General features: G+C 43.1%; 1 protein-coding gene across 4 annotated transcripts in view; it reads right to left on the bottom strand.

Annotated features, from left to right (window-relative positions):
- prmt3 (protein arginine methyltransferase 3) overlaps nt 1–21,908 on the bottom strand; it is a 191,835-nt gene that overhangs the window by 118,952 nt on the left and 50,975 nt on the right. For all 4 annotated transcript variants that reach the window (XM_043705402.1, XM_043705398.1, XM_043705399.1 and 1 more), the window contains exons 9-10: nt 20,481–20,602; nt 15,638–15,737 (exon numbers count right to left, since the gene is read on the bottom strand). In XM_043705402.1, coding sequence (XP_043561337.1) covers nt 15,638–15,737; nt 20,481–20,602 — 222 coding nt within the window. The remainder of the gene's footprint in view (nt 1–15,637; nt 15,738–20,480; nt 20,603–21,908) is intronic.

The raw sequence follows: 21,908 nt of genomic DNA, 5'->3' as shown, positions 1-21,908 counted from the left end.
ATATCTTTCCTTAGATAAGGGCACCAACATGTTATGGGTCTGATCTAACCAGTGCCTAATGATGTGCGATAGTAACTGTAGGATAATGTCTATAATTTTAAGGGGTGTTTTTTTCATGAGAGATAGGTTAAACCACCACCAGTTGTCTGAGCACCGCCATGCCTCAGGTGAGGGGGTGAGGTTGAGAAGGAGTGACCTTCATTGTAACCTTGAACCTTTGTGCCTACACTGTAAATAATGGGGCTTCAAAATTTGTTGATTTCTGAATTTTTATTCATTTAAGAGAAACCCTGAGCTGCGAGAGGGAGACTTTCAGATTCCCCTTTCACTATAAGTCGGCGATCTTCTGAAGGAAAAGGGTGATTGTGCATGAAAGTGTCCTTGAAAAGTGAAGAACATATGGAGAATAAGGTCACCTTAGACAGAAAGAGTTCATCTTTGTCCCAGAACAAAAATGTTGAGGTAAGATTCTGAAGCCAAAGATATTTGAGCAGGATACGCTAGCTCCAGGAAGAAGCCATCTGCAGTTCCAGTTGAAAAGTTGAAATCACAACTGACTTAAACCTAACAGGATGTTAAGTATGGGGAATAAGGTGGGAACATTGTCTAAGTAGTGCTTTGGATACTGGTGCTTTCTGGGTAATAGACAAATACAGTTTTGTTTCTTTACAATTTCTAAAGGAGTATTTTAGACAATAGGTGCAGGAGTAGGCCATTCAGCCCTTCGAGCCTGAACCGCCATTAATTTTGAAATTAATAGGATTATACTTCTACTGTGCATTTTAAAATTGTTGAAATTGTATTATAAACATAATAGTTTTTTTTATTTTAATCTTCATTTCTTACATAATAATTGTGCATTTTATTGTTGAAGCAAAGACCTGTTTGAGCTAAACTAAAATCAAATATGATCTAACAAGTCAGGTTCCTGCCTGGGATATGGCTTGTCTGGTAATAACATCAGCTGGGATCACAACAAGAGCTTCAGCAATTCTTCTTATTTTCAGATTCCATTCTCCTTGAATTAAAATCCAAAAGGCACGTTCATTCAAATATTTTGGAGTGTTTCATTTCTACAGCGGATAGCAATTATTTTAAATTAAAAATTATGGTTCCAAAAATATTAAAAACAAAAAACCTCCTCTGACATCCTGAACACATTCAACTAAACTGCCTCAATGATAAGGGGACTATACATTGTTGCTGAGCAATTAATCCTATTGTCCCTTGTGGCTGAAATATTAATAAATAGGAAACAGAATTCTCTAGCATCACGACTGCATACAGCTAAAACATACAAAGCTCCCAGCTTGCTAGATATGAAGGGTGGAACTGGGTAGAAATTAGTCACAGCTGAAAGGCTTTCCAGAAATTTCTGATTTTGGGGAGCAGTTGGCTCATGTGATTACAATTTACATCAGAATAAACATTCGCATCTTTTAACTTTCGGCACATCTATTGGCTCCCTTTCAGCAAATGAGGCTGTTTGGCCCCTCAAACTTGCTCACCGTTCAATAAAATCATGGCTGCTCCGGCATTCCTCATATCCATTTTACTGCATTTCCCCCAGGACCTTTGATTCCCTACTGATCCAGAATCTATCCATTGTAAATATATACATTATTAAAGCATTCCATATCCTTGACCTTTAGTAAAAGAATATAAGAGCAAGGATATCACGTTGGGCTTATTTACTGTTGGGGATATGGTGGTGTAGTGGGAATATCATTGGAGTACAAATCCATTCCACATGCATTCAGAGAGGTGAACATGAGGCTGACACAATAGTTTCTTTGAGGGTCTCCTGCACTCTCAGAGGTGCTGACTGATGGATACAAGCAGTTCCTAGGTTGCAAACACAGAAACATAGAAAATAAAGTGCAGGAGTAGGCCATTCAGCCCTTCAAACCTGCCCCCCCCCCCCCCCCAAAAACATGATCATGGCTGATCATGTAATCTCAGTATCTCACTCCCGCTTTCTCCCCTTGATCCCTTCAGCCACAAGGGCCACATCCTCCTCGTTTGCACATTCTCCCCGTGTCTGCGCGGGTTTCCTCTGAGTGCTCCGGTTTCCTTCCGCAGTCCAAAAATGTGCAGGTCAGGTGAATTGGCCATGGGAAATTTCCCACAGCATTAGGTGCATTAGGAAGAGGGAAATGGGTCTGAGTGGGTTACTCTTCGGAGGGTCGGTGTGGACTTGTTGGGCCTGTTTCCACACTGTAGGGAATCTAATCTAATCCAGCTCCCTCTTGAATATATCTAACAAACTGGTCCCAACAGCTTTCTGTGGGAGAGAATTCTACAGGTTCACAACTCTCCGAGGGAACAAATTCTTCCTCATCTCAGTCCAGAATGGCTTACTCTTTGTTCTTCGACTACAAGCTCTTGTTCTGGACTTCCCCAATATCGGGGGCATTCTTCCCGCATCTAGCCTGTCTGGTTCCATCTGGATTTTATATGGTTCTATGAGATCCCCTCTCATTCTTCTAAAATCCAGTGAATACAAGCCCAGTCAATCCAGTGGGTTTTGTTCACCAGTCTGTTTGCACGTTAATTTGTATGCAAGTCTGAACACAGCGTCTGACAATATAAAGCAATTCATCAGTACAGGCAATGTTCATATGGTGGATATTTAAAATTGTGTTCATTCATACGAACATTCCTAAGTTGGATGTTTGTAAATTGGGGACGCACTGTAATACTTTCAACTGAGGTCCTGTCTTGGCTTTACATAGGGGAGTGGTGGCAAAGGGGTAATGGAGGATGGGGGGAAAATGTAAGAAATTCCACGGCACTTCTCAGAAGAACAGCAGTAATATATTGTTATGTGTCCTGGACAATGTAAGATCAATAGGGAAAGATGACTAGTCATGGACCACATAGCGACTTACACGACTTTGTATGTGGCAAGTGGCTGTCGCATCTCCCTGCACCACAACAGTGACTACATTTCAAAAGCACTTAATTGGCTGGAAAGCACTTCAGATTGTCCCGAGGCTATGAAAGACATCCTATTAATGCAAGTCTTTCTTCATCGGCAGCAATTCACTGCAGTCTCTTGTGGAGAAGGTTTTTTTCTTCAAACTGAGAAATCTGGATGCAAAGCCCCAGTACCAGAGTATTGAAAAGGGTAATTTAGTGACGACAGCTCAATAGAAGCAGCTGTCACTGGTGACAACGTACATATTGCTTCCAAGCACAGTTCTGAAGTGGGCGGTTTGTCAGAAGTCGTCAATGCTGTACCAGCAAAAAAAAATCTGAGGTGACGTCAGGGGAATCTCACATCAGCAGGTAATAATCCTGATGAAAGATTGGGCTCTCTCAGCTTCTGGGGCTTTAGGTCCACAACTCACAAGTAGCTGCAAGCAGAAACACAACAACAAAAGACTGCTGAGACCCATCTTTATAAAATTCTTGGATTTTCCAAATGCTGAGAGGTGACACCATAATTTATTCGAGAGGAATTTTGGTATCACTTTATACAGAAGTGGAGGCACCCGGGTGTACATGTGTGTAACCCACAAAGTGACAGAGGCAGGTTGAGAATGCGGTTCAGACCTTTAGGCCTTAAGAAACAGGAACAGGAGAAGGCCATTTGGCCCTTTGAGCCTGAACCACCAGTCAATAGGAAATGACTGTTCCGACATTCCTCACATCCATTTTCCTGCTCTCTCCCCATAACCCTAGATTTCCTGACTGATCAAGAATCTATCATAGTTAGTTATGTACAGTATTAAAGCAAACAGTATCCTAGGCTTTCATTAACAGGATATAAGAGTAAGGATGGTAAGTTAGATTTGTTTTATGTTGGGGTAGTGCAGATTGGAATACTAATCCAGAGATGAATGCTCTGGCTACATGGATTCAAGTCTCACCACAATCAGAGCTGGAGATTTGGGATGGGTAACAAGTGCTGCACTTGCCAATGACACCAACGTCCTACGAAAGAATGGTTCAAGGACAAGACCCTCAACCACAGATGAGCACTGTTACCAGGGATGACTGGATACCAATCAAGAACAGGTGCTGCAACTGATTTATAACATTATTAATATACAGGCTTTTGCCTATGACAGCATCCCCATGTATGGCTCTGCCTGGGACCAGGACACATGAGCTGGAGAATCAAACTAAAACCCTCTGAACTAAGCTACAGCTTCAACTTATCAACTGCACCCAGGTTAGTGGAAATTGGATCGACAAAACTGCCAGGGTGTTCTGGCATAGAATTTGGCCATTCAGCCCATCCTATCTGCACTGGCTCTTCAAATTAGTATCATTAACTCTTTGCTATCTCCTGCTTTTTTCCCCGTATTTCTGTACACCATTTCTATCCAAATAAACATCCAATGCCCACCTTGAATGTCTCAACTGAACTAACCTCCACCACATTACCAGGCAATGCATTCCATTCCAGAATTACTCAATGTGTGAAAACATTTTCCATGTATCACTCTTGCTTCATTTGTAAATCACTTTAAATCCATTCCGTCTTGTCCCTGTTCTTTAGATGGGCAGGAACAGCCTCACCCTACCTACCTACTGATCCATCCAGCCCGCTCATGATCTTGAAAATCTCTATTAAATCTCCTTTTCATCTTCTTGACTAATATTAGATTGTTAAGGGGCTTGACAGGTTAAATGCTGAGAGGATGTTTCCCCTCATGGGAGAGTCTAGGGCCAGAGGGCACAGTCTCAGAATAAAGGGGCACCAATTTCAGACTAAGATGTGGAGGAATTTCTTCTCTCAGAGGGTTGAGAGTTTTTGGAACTCCTTGCCACAGAGAGCTGTGGGAGCAGAGTCTTTGTGTATATTTAAGGCTGAAATAGATTTGTGATCAGTCAGGGAATCAAGAGTTATGGGGAAAGGGCAGAAAAGCAGATGTTAGGAATGTTGGCTCAACCATGATCCTACTGAGTGGATGTGGAGATGCTGGTGTTGGACTGGGGTGGACAAATAACTTTATCTGATGAAACAGCAGCACTCTGAAAGCTTGTATTTTCAAATAACCCTGTCGAATTATAACCTGGTATTGGGTGACTTCTGACTATTGGATACAGCTATAGAATCATATGGCGTAGAAACAGGCCCCTTTGGTCCAACATGTCTTTGCTGACCAACAAACACTAAACTGCACTAATCCCATTTACCTGCACTTGGTCTACCTGGCAATTTAAATGTTCATCCAGACGCATCTCAAATGTTGTGAGAGCACCTGCTTCCACCAGCCTCTCGGGCAGCACGTTCCACATTTCTGGTACCCTCTGGACGAGAAGAAATTTTCTCCTATTTCCTCTAAACCTTCCAAGAATTAGACACGTCTGCAATGGGGAAGAGAATCTCATGATCGACTCTGTCTATGCCTCTCAATATTTTGTACACTTCAATCAGGTCCCCCTTCAGCCTCCTCTGCTCCAGGGACAACAAATCCGACCTATCCATTTACTCCTCATAACTGAGGCAACATCCTCTGCATCCTCTCCAATCCAATCATGGCCTTCCATGGGTACCGGAACAATACACAGTATTCCATCTAAAATTGTAACAAAGCTTTCTTACTCTAATATTCTACACCCCGACTAACGTAGGCAAGCAACCAGTATCCCTTTATCACCACCCTGTCTACCCGTGCTGTCACCCGATCTATGGACTTGTGCACCAAGGTCCCTTTGTTCCTCAGTATTCCCTTTTCAGTTTGATAACATCCTTCTTATAGTAGGGCGACCAAAACTAGCAGTATTTCAAAAGTGGCCTCACCAATGTCCTGTACAGCCACAACAATGATGTCCCAACTCCTACCCTCAATGCTCTGACCAATCAAGGCAAGCATGCCAAATGCTTTCATCACCAGCCTGTCTACCTGTGAGCAAAGTTAAAGATCATACAACACCAGGTTATAGTCTAACAGATTTGTTTAGAAGCGCTAGCTTTCGCAGCACTGCTCCTTCAACAGGTAGCTATGAATGAGCAGCACTCCGAAAGCTAGTGCTTCCAAACAAAACTGTTGGACTATAACCTGGTGTTGTGTGATTTTTAAGTTTGTTCACCCCAGTCCAATACTGGCTCCTCCACATCATGTCTACCTGTGACGTTACTTTCAAGTAGTATCCAACATTATGTATATCAGGGGTCTACAAATTTGATTAATTCCATATGATATGAAAAAATAGTTGGAGGCACCAGATACTGCAAAGACTATGGACCCCAACAACATTCAGGCAGTTGTACCAAAGATTTGCGCTTCAGAACTTGCCATTTCCCAAGCGAATCTCATTCGGTACAGTTACAACACTGGCATCTGCCAAACAACATGGGAAATTACTCAGGTATGTCCTGTGCACTAAAAGCAGGACACCTCAAACCGGGACACCCGGATGAAACCTACACAGGCATGGGGAGAATGTACACATACAGTTGCCTGAGACTGGAATTGAACTCTGGTCCGTAGCACTGTGAGGCAGCAGTGTTAACGACTTAGCCACCGTGCCACCCCACTTGTTGCCCTTGCTGCCTTGTGTTTTGGACACTTGGATTCTCAGATTTTTTTCCTTTTTATCGATATTTTGCACCCACGACATTTCTGCAAAACAGTCTTGTGCAGCTGACTTGTGCATGAAAGTGAGTGTGTGAATGTATTTAAAGAAGGTATAGCATAAGTTTGCACAGTAATAGTTAGTAATACATTTTTGCTGCTCTTTAGAGGGTAGGATTGTGATAATAAATATGTTTTGTTTTCTCGATCACTGATGAAACCTGGTGTGATTTTCTTTCTGTTCAGACAGTCATCACAGCCAGGCAAATCAACTATCCTCCACGTTGAATTGCTCATTCTTACCCTTGTGGCAACTTGCAGAATACTGAGGCTTGATTTCCAGCCCCTATTCCCGCCAGGGCTGTGATTATTTTAATATTTCTAAGATAAAATCAAGAAAGAGTAATGAATAGGTCTGCGCAGTCACAGGTCCAACAGCTGACAGAGAGACATTTGCAAACACTGGAACATTACCTTACAGGAGAATATTCATTTCGGTTTCTGAAATATTCATATAGGCCTTTTTTTGGAAAAATCTAAAGATTTGGTCATAAAGAGTGAAATTCCCTAACTTCACCAGGATCTCTCGACATTTCTCTCATAGCAAGGAAAGGAACAGTTTCAAGTTGAATGCAAAAAAAGTAGACAACGCAATCCCACATGCTAACTGCCAAAACGTAAGAGGGAAGGTACTCATTGCCATAGTGTCATAGAGGCCTACTGCACAGCAAAAGGCTCTTCAGCCCATTGTGTCTAAGCCCGTCAAAACCAACCACCTCAATATTCCAATCCCATTTTCCAACACTTGGCCCATAGCGGGAGCACGAGGTGGCGCCAATGCAGTCATCAATGTAGCGGAGGGAGAGGTGGGGAGTGGTGCCGGTGTAATTACAGAAGATCACCACCACACCCTAGTTCCAAACTTCCAGCTCAGCACTGTCCCCATGACTTGTCCAGACTTGTCCTACCTGCCTGTCTCCTTTTCCACCTATCCACTCCACCCTCTCCTCCCTGACCTATCACCTTCATCTCCTCCCCCACTCACCCATTGTACTCTATGCTACTTTCTCCCCCCCCCCCCCCCCCCCCCGCCTATCTCTCTATGCTACTTTCTCCCCACCCCCACCCTCCTCTAGCTTATCTCTCCACGCTTCAGGCTCATTGCCTTTATTCCTGATGAAGGGCTTTTGCCCGAAACGTTGATTTCGCTGCTCCTTGGATGCTGCCTGAACTGCTGTGCTCTTCCAGCACCACTAATCCAACAACTGGAGAATGCTAATGCAGAGAGGCATAACAAGACCAGCTGAAACTATACACAGCAGAAGTCCATTCATTCTGTTGTGATGGAACTTGAAAGAGTGGTCCCACACATTATCAAATGAAGAGGCCATAACAATTGATTTTTATTGTCAAACACCAATCATTCTTTGCCATCAACTTTAAAGTGAACTAATCACAGAGATATCACTCACCTTAAACCCCAAAAATACTTCCATGGTGAATAATTTTAGTGCTTTTCTCGACAATGGGTCCCCAAATTCCTGAAGAAGAGTTAATACCCAAAGCCTAGATTAGAGTGATGCTGGAAAAGCACAGCAGGTCAGGCTGAATCCGAGGAGCAGGAAAATCAACATTTCATGCAAAAGCCCTTCATCAGGAATAGAGGCAGGGAGCCTCCGGCGTGGAGAGATAAATAGGAGGTGGATATGGGTGGGATGAAGGTGCTAGGTCAGAGAGGAGGGTGGAGTGGATAGGTGGGAAGGAAGATTGGCAGGTAGGACAGGTCATGAGGATGGTGCTGAGCTGGCACATTGGAATTGGGGTAAGGTGGGGGGAGGGGAAAAGAGGATACTGGTGATGTCCACATTGATGCCCTGGCGTGGAAGTTCCGAGGCGAAAGATAAGGCGTTCGATGTATACTGCTCCTCGGATGCTGCCTGACCTGCTGTGCTTTTCTAGCACCACTCTAATCTAGACTAGGATTTCCAGCATCTGGAGTCTTCACTTTTGCCTACTTAATACCCAAAGCATTGACTCCTCTGCCTCCTGATGCTGCCTGGCTTGCTGTGTCCTTCCAGGTTCCTATTTGTCTACTTTGGATTCCAGCATCTGCAGTTATTTTGTCTCTAACCCAATTTATAAACATCTGACTTATGAACGCTCACCCTACGAACGTGATTCTATTCAGGGGTACAATTTTAAAGATCTGACATATGAACATTTCCTGGATTCTCAAACAGCTATTTTACATTGTTGTGTATTGTGTTCTGAATTGCGTACAAAGTGACTTTACAAACAGACTGCATTATCAACCCAGGGAACTACCTGTATTATTGTGTGAACACTCAAACTGAGAAGCGCAATAATATTATAACCATAAGCAAGACAACTGGATGACTCAATCAGCAAGCATGTTTAACTCTTATTAAAGAAACAAGTCACCCATATTGGAGGTCAACACTGATCAGTGCTGCAGTCAATAATGAAGTTATGATTCTAACAAAAACCCAGTGCAAAATGTAACACTCAAGGTAGACCTCATTCATGCTTCACTGAAAAGCAGTCAAGTTGGTCATGTTTGTTTGAACTGCTGAAACTCTTAACCGGTAGGTTTCTTGAGTTCTAACAACACACAGCAACTAACAAAAATACAGGACTGTTCCCATTGTATTCCCTTCTTATTACTGAGTCACAGTCCCTGCCTTTGATAAGGTTGCTGCATTGCTAGGACTGAGGGACTGAATGATCCCTGCAGTATCTGCCTAAAACATGGCGCTGTTGGACAATTCACATGAATCAGAACAAACGCTCTCAATGTTTCATTTAAATACACAAGCAGTGAGCTGTTACAGCTCAGAAAGTAAACCATTAAGCTCACAAAACTGCTCTGCGTAACCATTGTTTTTGAAATTGAATAGGGTGAAAAAAAATGAATATTAAACAGTCACGCAGCATATTTATTTGCAGTTTTGACAGCCTCACCTAATTACTGCAGATATTTCCAAAAATCTATTTCTATACACAGTGACCTTTAAAGGAACTTAATTTTGTGACAGACCATTGAACTGCAGTGATTCAAAAAAATCAAGAAAAATATTACCACCTAATGAGAGAAATCATTTGAAAAGATTTTCTTCACTACAGTAATACTGTAATAAATTAACAACACTGCAATGTTATTACACAGGTATTATTATGTTCACCTCCACTATGTTAACTGTCACAATCCAGCTGCTCTACTCATGTTGCCATTCCTTTGGGAACACTGGCATTTCAGCAGTTCTGACCCGAAGAAAATTAGAGGAAACAATCCTGACTCGACAGGGAAGCTGTCCCCACAGGTTTTTTTTCCAATTACCCTAGCCAGATGTATTCCCCAGATTTCCTCTCCAAACTGATCAGCATCCAGCTCCCCCCTCCGAACTGCAGCGTTTCCTCATCGTGTAAATTCTATCCCCATCCCAGACCATAGTGGGAGGTGGTGAAATCAATTTTACGTACTGGCATTAGAGGGGAGGGTTCCAGGAGCAATTTACAAGAATGATCCGAGGATGAAGGGCTTGTCATATGAGGAGCGGTTGAGGAATCTGTGTCTGAAAAAGACACAGTTGAAATGGATATGTGTGGATGTGATTGAAATGTAGACAATAATGAGAGGCCTGGATAGAATGGATGTAGAAAAGATGTTTCCACTAGGAGAGACTAGGGCCCGAGGGTCATAGTGAAGGGACAACTTTTTATAACTAAGATGAGGAGGAATTTCTTCAGCCAGTGGGTGGTAAATCTGTGCAATTCATTGCCACAGAGGGAAGTGCAGTGCAAGTATCTGAGTGTATTTAAGACAGAGACAGATACCTTCTTGAGTGGTAAGGGATCAAAGATTATGGGGAGAAGGCAGGAGAATGGGTTGGGAAACATATCAGCCATGATCGAATTGTGGAGCAGACCCAATGGGCCGCATGCTAAATTCTGCTCCAATACTCTTCTGGTCACATTGTCACAATACTAGTTCATTTCACAAGGTTACTGTGCCAGTGAGTTTTTTTTCCCCCAGTGATGGGGGGGGGGGGGGGGGGGGGGGGGGGGGGGGTAAGTGGCCAGGCTCCAACTAGGCTGGGTTTGAAAGTTTTATTGGGGCTCTTTGTTTACCCCAAACAGATGGCTTTTAGCCTGAAGCACTTTCATGTCTTTAAAAAAAACCGGTATAATCAAAGGGGAGTGGCCAGCTAGCTGCCTTGGTTTAGAGTTTTTTTTATTCAATTCAGAACTTTAGTCAGTTCAGTTACAGTAGATTAGATTAAATTCCCTACAGTGTGGAAACAGGCCCTTCAGCCCAACAAATCCACACCGACCCTCCCCAGAGGAACCCACCCAGACCCATTTCCCTCAGACTAATGCACCTAACACTACGGGCAATTTAGCATGGCCAATTCACCTGACCTGCACATCTTTGGACTGTGGGAGGAAACCCCACGCAGACACAGGGAGAATGTGCAAACTCCATATAGACAGTCACCTGAGACTGGAACTGAACCTGGTGCTGTGAGGCAGCAAGGTTACCCACTGAGCCACCATACAGTAGGGGATGTGTGAAACAGGCTGTTGATCTCTCCCTCTCTCCCTCTCAAACCTCAAGCCTGCAAGCTCTAGTTTGTTTCATTTTTACTGCTTGTGCTAAGGGATGTGTGTGTTGGGACTGTTGCAAGTATTTTTGGAACTGGATCCTGGCTGATCTGTACCTTAACTCATCCAAGAAAATATATGGAAAGCATTCGCATCAATAAAACCGTCCCAAAAACTCATCTCAGAGCGAGAGGGCAAAGTGCATCCAGAGAGTGGGGCACAGAGACAGAGATGTGAACAAAGGCAGGAGGAGGAAATGATTACAATTTTGCAACAGCAGAAATAAATCTGAAGCAGAAAATACCCAGTGACGTAACTGAAAGAACAGAAACAACAACAACAAAAATGGGCAAAGAGGAGAGATTGAATAAAAATTTAGCAGTTCAGGAGCACACATAGAAGCACAAAACAGGAGTAGGCCATTTAGCCCCTCGAGCATGCTCTGCCATTTAATAATGATCATGGCTATTCATCCAACTTCGGCTTCTGTTCCTGCTTTTTCTCCATACCCAATGGTCGCTAACCTCTACTTAAAAGCATTCAGTATTTTGGCCTCAACCACTTATGCTGACAGTCATAGAGTCATAAGGCACAGAAACTGACTTTTCTTAGCGAGTTTTGAGAAGATTTGTAGCTCAGATTGAGGTTTTGGATGTAAGGATGGCATTCCAACCGGAACTCTATCAACCAACACATCGAGTTAGACACCATCTAACACCCCCTGAGAAAAGGAACCCAGACATATAAATAAAGCAGGAATTTTCAGCATTGCTTCACATGAGGCCCACTGAAGATGTTACCTAGTAAGGGAACTGACTTTTCTGTCTAACTCATCCATGCTGACCAGGTATCTTAAACTGAACTAGTCTTATTTAACAGCATATTCCTCTAAAACCTCATATACTCATCCATGTGCCTTTTAAACGTTGTAATTGTACCAGCCTCCATCACTTCCTCTGGCAGCTCATTCCCTGCATGCATCAGCCTCTGCATGAAAACGTTTTGTCCCTCAAGTCCCTTTTACAACTTGCGCCTCTCACCTCAAACTTATACCATCTAATTTTGGACTCCCCTTACCCAAGGGAAAAGACCTTTTCTATTTACCCTATCCATGTCCGCCCATGATGTTATAAACCACGATAAGGTCACCGTTGTGGTTCTGTTCGCCGAGCTGGAAGTATAAACCACAATAAGGTCACCCTCATCATCTGGGGTAACATATTCCAACCTATACAGCCTCCTTATAGCACAAAACTCTCCAGACCTGGCAATGTCCTTGTAACTTTTTTCTGTATCCTTTTCAGTTTAATAACATCCTTCCTATCTCAAGCTGACCGTTTGATATAATTCCTTCTCATTTCAGTCCTAAATGGCTTACCCAGTCTCCTGAGAGTGGAGTTAGAATTTTATAAATTCTATGAGATCCCTCTCATACTTTTAAATCCAGTCGATCCAATCTTCCTTCATACATCAGTCCTGCCTCCCAGGAATCAGATTGGTAAACTTTTGGGGCACTCCTTCCATCAGGATCAGCTAAGCTGCTCACAAAGATTTGTATAGGGGTGTACAGTACTTCCTCAGCAACCGTGGAATAGCATGAATAAATGTAGCGATACAAGCTCAGAAGAAAGCCCCCGCACACAACAGTGAAACCTTAAGGAGCATTTTCACATCAGCAATTGTCCTTCCTCTGTTTGCGGATTCTGGAACTAGGGGCATAGTCTGAGAATTAGGAGAGATGTTAGGAAACACTTCTACACACAAAGGATGGGAGATGTTTGGAACTCTCTTCCACAAACAGCAGTTGATGCTAGATCAGTCGTTAATTATAACAATGAAATAGATAAATCTTTGTTAACCAAATGTATCAAGGGATATGGGCCCTCTTTAAGATGGCAGCACCTGCACGGAAGGTAATGTTCAGGCTCCAGAACCCATCCGCTCCAGGCTGACTGCATCCTTATCTCTCTCTCCTTTTATTCCCTTCATCTTCTGATGGTGTGGGGAGGTCGGAGTGGTGTCCGGTTCGAGGGAGGGGGCATCACCTGCAGCAGCGTAAGTGCCCAATCCGAGGAGTCCTGGCTACTTAGACCTGGAGTGTAGACTTGGCAGAGATGGTGCCTGGAGCAGAGACTCCTGGCTGTGTATGCCTGAAGAGTGGACTCTTGACAGAATCTTCGTTGCTGTAGCCACTGTGGGCAACTCAGAGGCCTGGACTACCTTGCAGAGACCTGGCAGAAGCCCTGGAGCTATGTTTGAAGGATGAACTCTATCTCTGCAACTTCTTTTTTTCTCCTCGTATCTCAAAACAGCACTGGATTGTGGTGAGGCTATGCACATTCATCGAATCCCTACAATTTGGAAACAGGCCATTTGACCCAACAAGTTCATCCCGACCCTCAGAAGAGTAACCCACCTAGACGCATTCTCCTACCCTATTAGTCTACATTTACCCCTGACTAATTCACCTGGACATTAGTCCCTGGACACTATGAACAATTTAGCTTGGCCAATTCACCTAACCTGTACATCTTTGAATTGTGGAAGGAAACCAGAGGTCCCCGAGGAAACCCAGGTGGACACGGGGAGAATGTCTGTGTGGAGTTTGCACAGTCACCCCAGGGTGGAATTGAACCTGGGTCCCTGAGGCTGTCTGACAGCAGTGCTAACCACTGAGCCACCCGCTTTGTACGTTATGACCTGCCTTTACTGCATGCAAAACAAAACTTTTCATCCTATGTAGGTGCATGTGACAATAATAAATCAAATCAATCTTTTCACTGCATCTTTCTACATATATATGACACTAAATAACTCACTCACCCACTCAAAGGCAGGTCTTTCGAGTTAGCCCAATTATCAATCGCGAGCTCAGTGAATGGTGGAACAGATTCAAGGGGCTGAATGGCCTACTCCTGGGTCCTTTGTTCTATCACAGTTTTTGAGGTTGCTGCCCACCTCTAGAGACTAAAAGCAGCATGGATCAAGAAGATAATTTGCAACATGTAGTTGTCTCTCATGCGTTCCTCTGTTGGTGCATTTATACTCGGGATATGCAGTGTACAACATTTCAAACCCTAACGTCAGGTTGATTTTCAATCAGGTGAAACATGCAATGGCAGAATGACCCAGAGCAAGTTTGAAGTCTGTACAAACCGAATTCAAACCAGGGAAACAATGACCCCAGACTGTGTTTTCCTGGTGTTCCACTGAACTCTTATATCAAGAAGAGTTGGAGTATAATAGTTGGTAAGGCTTACTGCAGCTGTATAAGGTGCTGGTGAGATCAGATCTGGAGTATTGTGAGCAGTTGTGGTGCTTTATTTATAAAATTCATTGACAGGATTAGGGCCAGGCCAGCATTTATTGCCCATCCTTAATTGCCCAGTGGGTAGTTGAGAGTCAACCACATTGCTACGGGTCTGAAGTCACTTGTAGGCTAGACCAGGGAAGGATGTTCCTCAGGAACATCAATGAACCAAAGGGGGCTTTCCAACAATTGACAATGGATTCATGGTCATCATTAGCCTCCTACTTCCAGAGTTTACTGAATTCAAGTTATACCATCCGCCATGGCAGGATTTGAACCCAGGTCCCCAGAACATTACCAGGGTCTTTGGATTAACAGCCTAGTGATAATACCACTAGACTATTGCCTCCCCTCAATTTATTTAAGAAAATATGTCATTTCATTGGAGGCAGTTCACTAGGATGATCTGTGGTCTGAAGGCAGTGCTTTATGAGTAAAGGTTAAACAGGTTGGGATTGTACTCACTGGAGTTTAGAACAGTGTGTGGTGATCTCAATACAGCATATAGGATTCCTAACAGGCTTGACAAGGTAAATACTGAGAGGTTGCTTCTCTTCATGGTACATTCTAAGGGACACAGTCTCAGAATAAAGGGACATGAATTTAAGACGGAGTTCAGGAGGAATTTCTTCTCTCAGAAGGTTGTGACTTTTTGAGACACCTTGCCGCAGAAAGCTGCGGGTGCAGAAACTTTGTGTATATTTAAGACTGAGGTAGAGAGTCGGGGAATCAAGGATTAGGGGGAAAATACATGAACTGGACGAGGAATGTGATCCCATTGAATGGCAGAGTAGGCTCGAAGGGCTGAATGGCCTACTCCTGTTCCTATTTTGTTTGGTCTTATGAACCAGGAGGTATAGAAGGTTATCGAATGAAATTTTAGCAAATGAAGACACACAGAGACACCATTGATGAAGCCTGGGTTTAACAGGAAGGTGCACCAGCATAGTTATACAGAACCAGATCTCTGCAACAGTTGGGAGAGCTCCCAATCTTAACCAGCACGTGACAAAACAAAACCTTGCATTTATATAGTGCCTCTCATGTTTCATAGCAACATAAGGGGTAGAAGAAGCAGAAATTTAAAAAGGTAGTTGTTACGTTCAAACACTTGCACAGCTGTACATTCATAATGTGGCAATCTTGATTACTTTCTTTTAAAAACACTCACCATCCACTCCGAAATAATAACGTCCACTTTAGCAACTGGAAGTTCGACATCCTCAATCCTTCCTCTAATGAGTGTGATAACACTATCCAGTTCATTTTCCCTGGCATCAGAAACAAGAACAACTTGCTAAACAATAAGTGTACAAACAGGTACAGAGTGAAATTTAAATACCCAATAATTAATTTCCTGACACTGACACTAACATATTGCATCCTGAAATTAGTAAAACTTCCCATAGGGATTCACAGGCATGTTAAGAAACAGACACTTGATATTAAGCAAAATGAGGACACATTAGAGCAAGCTGTCAAATTGTCACATGTGCTCTGCCCAGTGTCATTTTTTTTTGGCTCATTGTCTACTGATAGTTCACCCCAAACTATTTTGTGCAATGCTGGACAAATTTTACATCTGTTGACACTTATCTTAAACTCACATAGGACTTTCACAAGAGATACTAACATAAAAGGGAACAATATTGTTACGTTGTATAAGGAGACAGTGCTAATTGGAGTCTTTGCCATGAAGAAGGTACCAGTTAAATGACGACTGACAGTCAACTGCCAACTAGCTCTGTACTCCAAATGACTATTTGTATACTGAGCTGCCTTCTAGATACTTTTTGGTCAGAAGTTGCCTGCTTTTGCCTTTCACATGTTAGACAAAAATTTGCGAATACAAATTAAACTACTTTAGCCGTATAATTTCAATTGTGTATCTACTTATAAAGCGCACAGCTTAAGATTCTAATAAATCTATAATGCGCTGATCAGGTCATCCCCAGAAATTTCAATTTACAGGACTGGCCTTCATTATACACAACTATCAACCACTTGGAAAGATGCCAATCCCATTAACTCTTACAACCTGCCATTTCTCCTCAACAATCTACATTTTACACAGGCCTGCCCTATTTCTGTGCTTTACTGTTATACCCTAGTCCTAATCTACTCTCATCCCAAACTCATGCCTCAATCTTCTTCTGATCCCATATCCATGGCCTCCATGCTCCTAAATGGTTGCTTTTGTCTCGTTACTTTCAGCCACACGGGTCACACATACATCAGGAAAAGACTAGCAGGCTGGGTCGGTTTCGTCTTGGGGAAAAAAACAACACAGAGGGGGGCAGGAATGGCAGAGGGTGGGTGCAGACAAGCACCTTCAAAGATTTACCCAAGTCCCCCCATCGCAGCCCCCAAATGGCCCTAGATTGGGCAATTTGAGACCCTAGTCACTGAATATAGCTTGGGAAAATAAACATCAGTGTGGACAGATGGGCCAAATGGCCTGTTTTCATGCCTATATAATTGCTTTGCCACCTGAGAGTTCAACACCCGATCCCTTTATGCCCATCTTCCTTCTGCCGGTCGAATCCGGTTGCAGCTTGAATCAACAGGAGTTTGGCTCCCATCTGGCAAATTCAGAAAATGCGCAGAGGCACATAAGCAGATTGTCATGGAGTCTGTGAGAGACAGAGAGAAGATAGGGTGGACTGGCAGAAATAAGATGATGAAACAAAAAGGAAAAATGAATAGTAGTGACAAGCAGAGACGCCAAAGCAAGTAAAAATAAGGCTTCCCGTCAAAAGGCATCGATACGTAACCAAAACAGGTTTTTTTAGGCCTCCTTGGGATTATTTCTCAACGAATAGTTTCTGATTTTTGGGAACTACTTTTAAGGGTTTGGGACTACTTTCTTCATTTTGAGCATAAGCTCTTCAACATTCCTGACGGAGAGCTTATGCTCAAAACGTCGACTCTTCTGCTCCTCGGGTCTGCCTGATCTGCTGTGCTTTTCCAGCACCACATTTTTTGTCTCTGATCCCCAGCATCTGCAGACCTCACTCTCTCCTACTCTCTTCATCGTCAGTCACACATTTATTTGCAGTCACATTGTAGCAATACCTTCTGTTCACATCTAGAGGATTTAGACTCACAAAGAAGCAGAATTAGAAAACTTCAAGGGTGTGTGGTGATAAGTAGAATGAAGGAGAAAAGCATAACAGAGAGCTCAAAATCAGACGAAAGGGAGAGGGAGAAGAATACACAGACAATTTTAATTTTGTCCATAAGAATTATAACAGGAGATGAAAGTGATTGTTATCTGCAGAATAAAGGTGCTGGGGAGTGGAACAGAGCAAATTAACTAACTGATCCAAATAGTTTGAGACAATCCACTGATAACCTTGGGCATATGGTATGCTCAGGGCACCTCAGTCAAAATTTATGGTGTAATTTCCTTGGCAAATAATTTCCATCTATAAATGAGGGACATTTTTCCTTCCACCTGACAGTGCCTACTGCAGAACAAAGAGGCTAATATAAAAGAGAACAGGTCACCCTGAAACAGCACGCCATGTCAGGTTTAAGGAAACATATTCGGATCAACTTTATTTTCTTGATTTTATTTTCGTACTGTTTCGGAACAGCAAACATGCATTGGTCGGTCTGAGAGTTCCCACCTCTGTCTGAGGTTCTTTAGTGAGGAAGGAATGGGAAAATAAATCAAGAACTTATCTGCGAGGAGTTAGAGTGGGGTAAAAAGGGAAAGCAAAGGTCACTTGGGAAAACTCGTGGCATTTTGAGGGCAAGTGGAATAATTGGATCTTGTAGTTACTTCAGTTCTCACACTTGGTAACAAGTTAATGAAGGTTCTGTTCATTTTAAATCACAAACTGCCAATAGTGTCAACAGTTATTCTTCTACACTGCACTACAACAGTCAAGATGACAGATAAGCAACTTACGTCCAGGCTTTACAAGAAATACTATGGTCAGGATTGTCCCTTATAATGAATACGGCAACTGCAGAGTTTCATTCGCTTTTCCAATTCTCTCTCTCACACTCAGAGAGCCTGCACTACATACATCAGCACCATGCCAATTGGGAGCAGGAAATCAGAAGATGACAGGCAAAAAAGGAAGGACAAAGATAAGAAGAAATTTGCTTAGTGCAGTGATACAAATGCACTGCCCCGGAAGGCAGGCAGTGGCAAATTCAATCACAATTTTCAAAAAGGATTGGTAAAGGGGAAAGAAAATATACTCTTAAAGGGAAAGAGGCAAGGGAGCCACAACTTTGTTGCTCCTTCAAAGGGCTAGCACAGGTGGAGTAGGCTGCATGGTCTTCCCCTGTGCAGTAAGTTCTGAGGAAAAAGCTCTGCCAACCTCCATCACTTGTGCTGTGGTCCATTTATCTCTGAAACCACTGGAATGATTCGGGTCAGTTTTACTTGATTCAGCTCTGCTTCCGTCTTTCCTCATTCCCACCTTATCATGTTCGATGCTCAAGTGAAAGAAAATGCATCATGGTCCTCCTGTGACAATACTCTGAGCCTGAAAATAATGGTTTCCCTATAGAATAAACAGGAGTGCAATCAAAACATGATAGCGCTTCACCGGTGCCCAGTCCCCGGATATGGGGCTTGGTTTAGCTCAGTTGGCTGGATGGCTGGTTTATGATGCAGATTGACGTCAACAGGATGGGTTCAATTCCTGCACTGGTTGAGGTTACCATACATAGGGCTCTCTCTGTCCCTCCCCTTATCTGAGGCATGGTGACCCTCAAGTTAAACCACCACCATCAGTTGTTTTTCTCTAATGAGAGAGCCGCCTAATAAGACTGTGGTGACTTTACCTTTACCGTTAGCTGCAGAGGTTTCTGAAGGAGGGAAGGTAAGGCTAGTACTCTACGCAACCTTGAAATGAGTCGCTACTAACAACTGCAAATTACAGAACACCAATTCAACTCTTTCATTGTCAACTTCCTCCATGAGACATAGAAGAGATCAGTTAAAGACATGGACAATATTTGTTCTAATATTTCTCAGAATCCCGACAGTGTGGAAACAGGCCATTCAGCCTATCGAGTCCACACTGACTCTCTGAACGGCATCCTACCCAGACCCACACCCGTGCATTCACCCCGTAACTCTGCATTTCCCATGGCTAATCCACCTTGACTGCACATTCCTGGACACAATGGGCAATTTAGCATGGCCAATCCACCTAACCTGCAGGCAAGTAATGCACAAGTGAGGTTGAAAAAGCAGCAACCCAATTCCAGGGACTTCCATTAGTTGCACAGAACAGACCAAAATTCACATCAATACCACAAAACATAGGTCAAAACACAGTGACATCACCACTTTCTTTTTGTCATTTTGGGAAACCTGTTGGACTTTAAGCGACTCACTAATAGCATTGAGAAGCAAAAATCAAACATTTGACATCGAGTCATCGAGGCCAAACAGTCTTCCCATGGATATCCGAGCCCAGAGTCCCAGGAGTTCTCAGCCTCAATATTCCGAAGATCGTGCTAATCTGATCCTAATCCCACTCTGTTTTAAACTGCAAGTCTTTTTTTTCCTGCAACAATGAAACACATTTTTCTAACAATCTTGCTCATTCACTCCCTGTGTCAGCAGTGATGAGGAACAAGTCCACACCATTGCTAGTTCTGCACAGTGTTTCAGTGTTGTTTATTGTGGGTCTTTAGCTGCAAACACTGAAATCCAATCAGCAAGCAACTTCCACTCTTAAATTTTAATGATTCTTAGCCCCAATAGACAACATATCCATCTTCCTGAATATGCTATTACCATGACAGCTAACGTTACGCGAGACAGAATAATTACTTAAGCTGGTAAAATTTATTTCCTGGGCATGATCCTTATCACTGTCCATTTTCTGTTATCTCACCCTCCCAGCATCCCTAATCAGTCTCCTGCCTGACTTTCAACGCAAAAGAATTCTCTCATTAAAACAGTAATTTTAAGGACTGTGCCTGAAACAATAGCTAGGAAAGCACAAAGCAAAAAACCCAAGCCCCAGAATTTTTTTTACCTTACAATATCCATGGCCTGGTAAATGATCTCGGATTGGTCCACTCCGATCACATGCTTGGCTCCTGCTTTGGCAGCAAACATGGACAAGATCCCAGTTCCACATCCAACATCCAAAACTACCTGAAAAGTCATTTCAACACCTTTAAGGTTCAATTGAGGAGAAACAAAGACAACATAAAACATACTAGAATTATACATTTCTCAAAATTACCTCTTTCTTCCCTTTTTTCATGAATGGTTTGATCCTGGCTCTATTAAATGGAAGAGCCCCATGTGTAAATTTATGCAGTGGGTTTGGAGTGCGAGAGCAAACTTGCTGAGCAGCCAGCAAGAGGGCACTCCATTGAAACACGCTGGCCATCCACTAGGACTGAGCTGAACTTTGCTCCAAGTATTAAGGGTACATTCTTGGTAAGAATGGGGGTGAAATGAGGAAGGTGGGGTACAGTATAGCACGGATGGCATGGTGGCTCAGTGGTTAGCACTGCTGCCTCAGAGCGCCAGGGACCCAGGTTCAATTCCACCCTCAGAGTTTGCACATTGTCCCAGTGTTGGCGTGAATTTCCTCCGGGTGCTCTGGTTTCCTCCCACAGTCCAAAGATGTGCAGATTAGGTGGATTATCCATATTGTCCAGAGACATGCAGGCTAGGTGAATTACCCATGTGAATTGCAGGGTTACAACAACAGAGCAAGGGGGTGGGTCTGTCTGGGATATTCTTTGAAATGCTGGTGTCGACTTGATAAGCCAAGTTGCTGGTTTCACACTGTAGGATTCTCTAATGATCTAATTGAATGGTGGGTGAGTCACATGACATGTTCCTGTCCCTGCTTTTAATTCATAGGTTCCCCTTTCTTCACCCAAACATTTTTTTTAAAATTCACTCACTCATGGGATATGGGTGTCGCTGGCTGGACAAGTATTTATTGCCCGTCCCTAATTGCCCTTCAGAATGTGGTGGTGAGCTATCCTCTTGAACTGCTGCAGTCCATGTGCTGTAGGTAGACCCACGATGCTTGTAAGGAGGGAATTCTAGGACTTTAACCCAGTAACATACTGTAACTGGTGTTTCGATCTCTCCCAGTGAGTGACCAATTGTTTCTCACCCATGGCACAGAACATCAGCAGCACCCCATGCTGTTCAAGGGGTGCTGTTGGCTACATGAATTTGCACAGAAGATAGCAGTTTTAGACTTAATTTGGCATGTTTCACAAAAAACAATTTTTTAAATTTCATCAAAAGCCTCTTCAATCTTATCTTGAGGAAGAAAAATGGAATTTTGCCCTTCATTATGAGTATCTGGAAAGACACTGCTTGATTAGGGACAGCCAGCACGGATTTGTGAAGGGTAGGTCTTGCCTTACAAGTCTTATTGAATTCTTCGAGGAGGTGACCAAGCATGTGGATGAGGGAAGAGCAGTGGATG

Source organism: Chiloscyllium plagiosum, chromosome 16 (genome assembly GCF_004010195.1).
Source record: "Chiloscyllium plagiosum isolate BGI_BamShark_2017 chromosome 16, ASM401019v2, whole genome shotgun sequence".
NCBI lineage: Eukaryota > Metazoa > Chordata > Chondrichthyes > Orectolobiformes > Hemiscylliidae > Chiloscyllium > Chiloscyllium plagiosum.
Note: the sequence above shows the minus strand (reverse complement) of the source record. Positions and strands in the feature narration are given on the sequence as shown.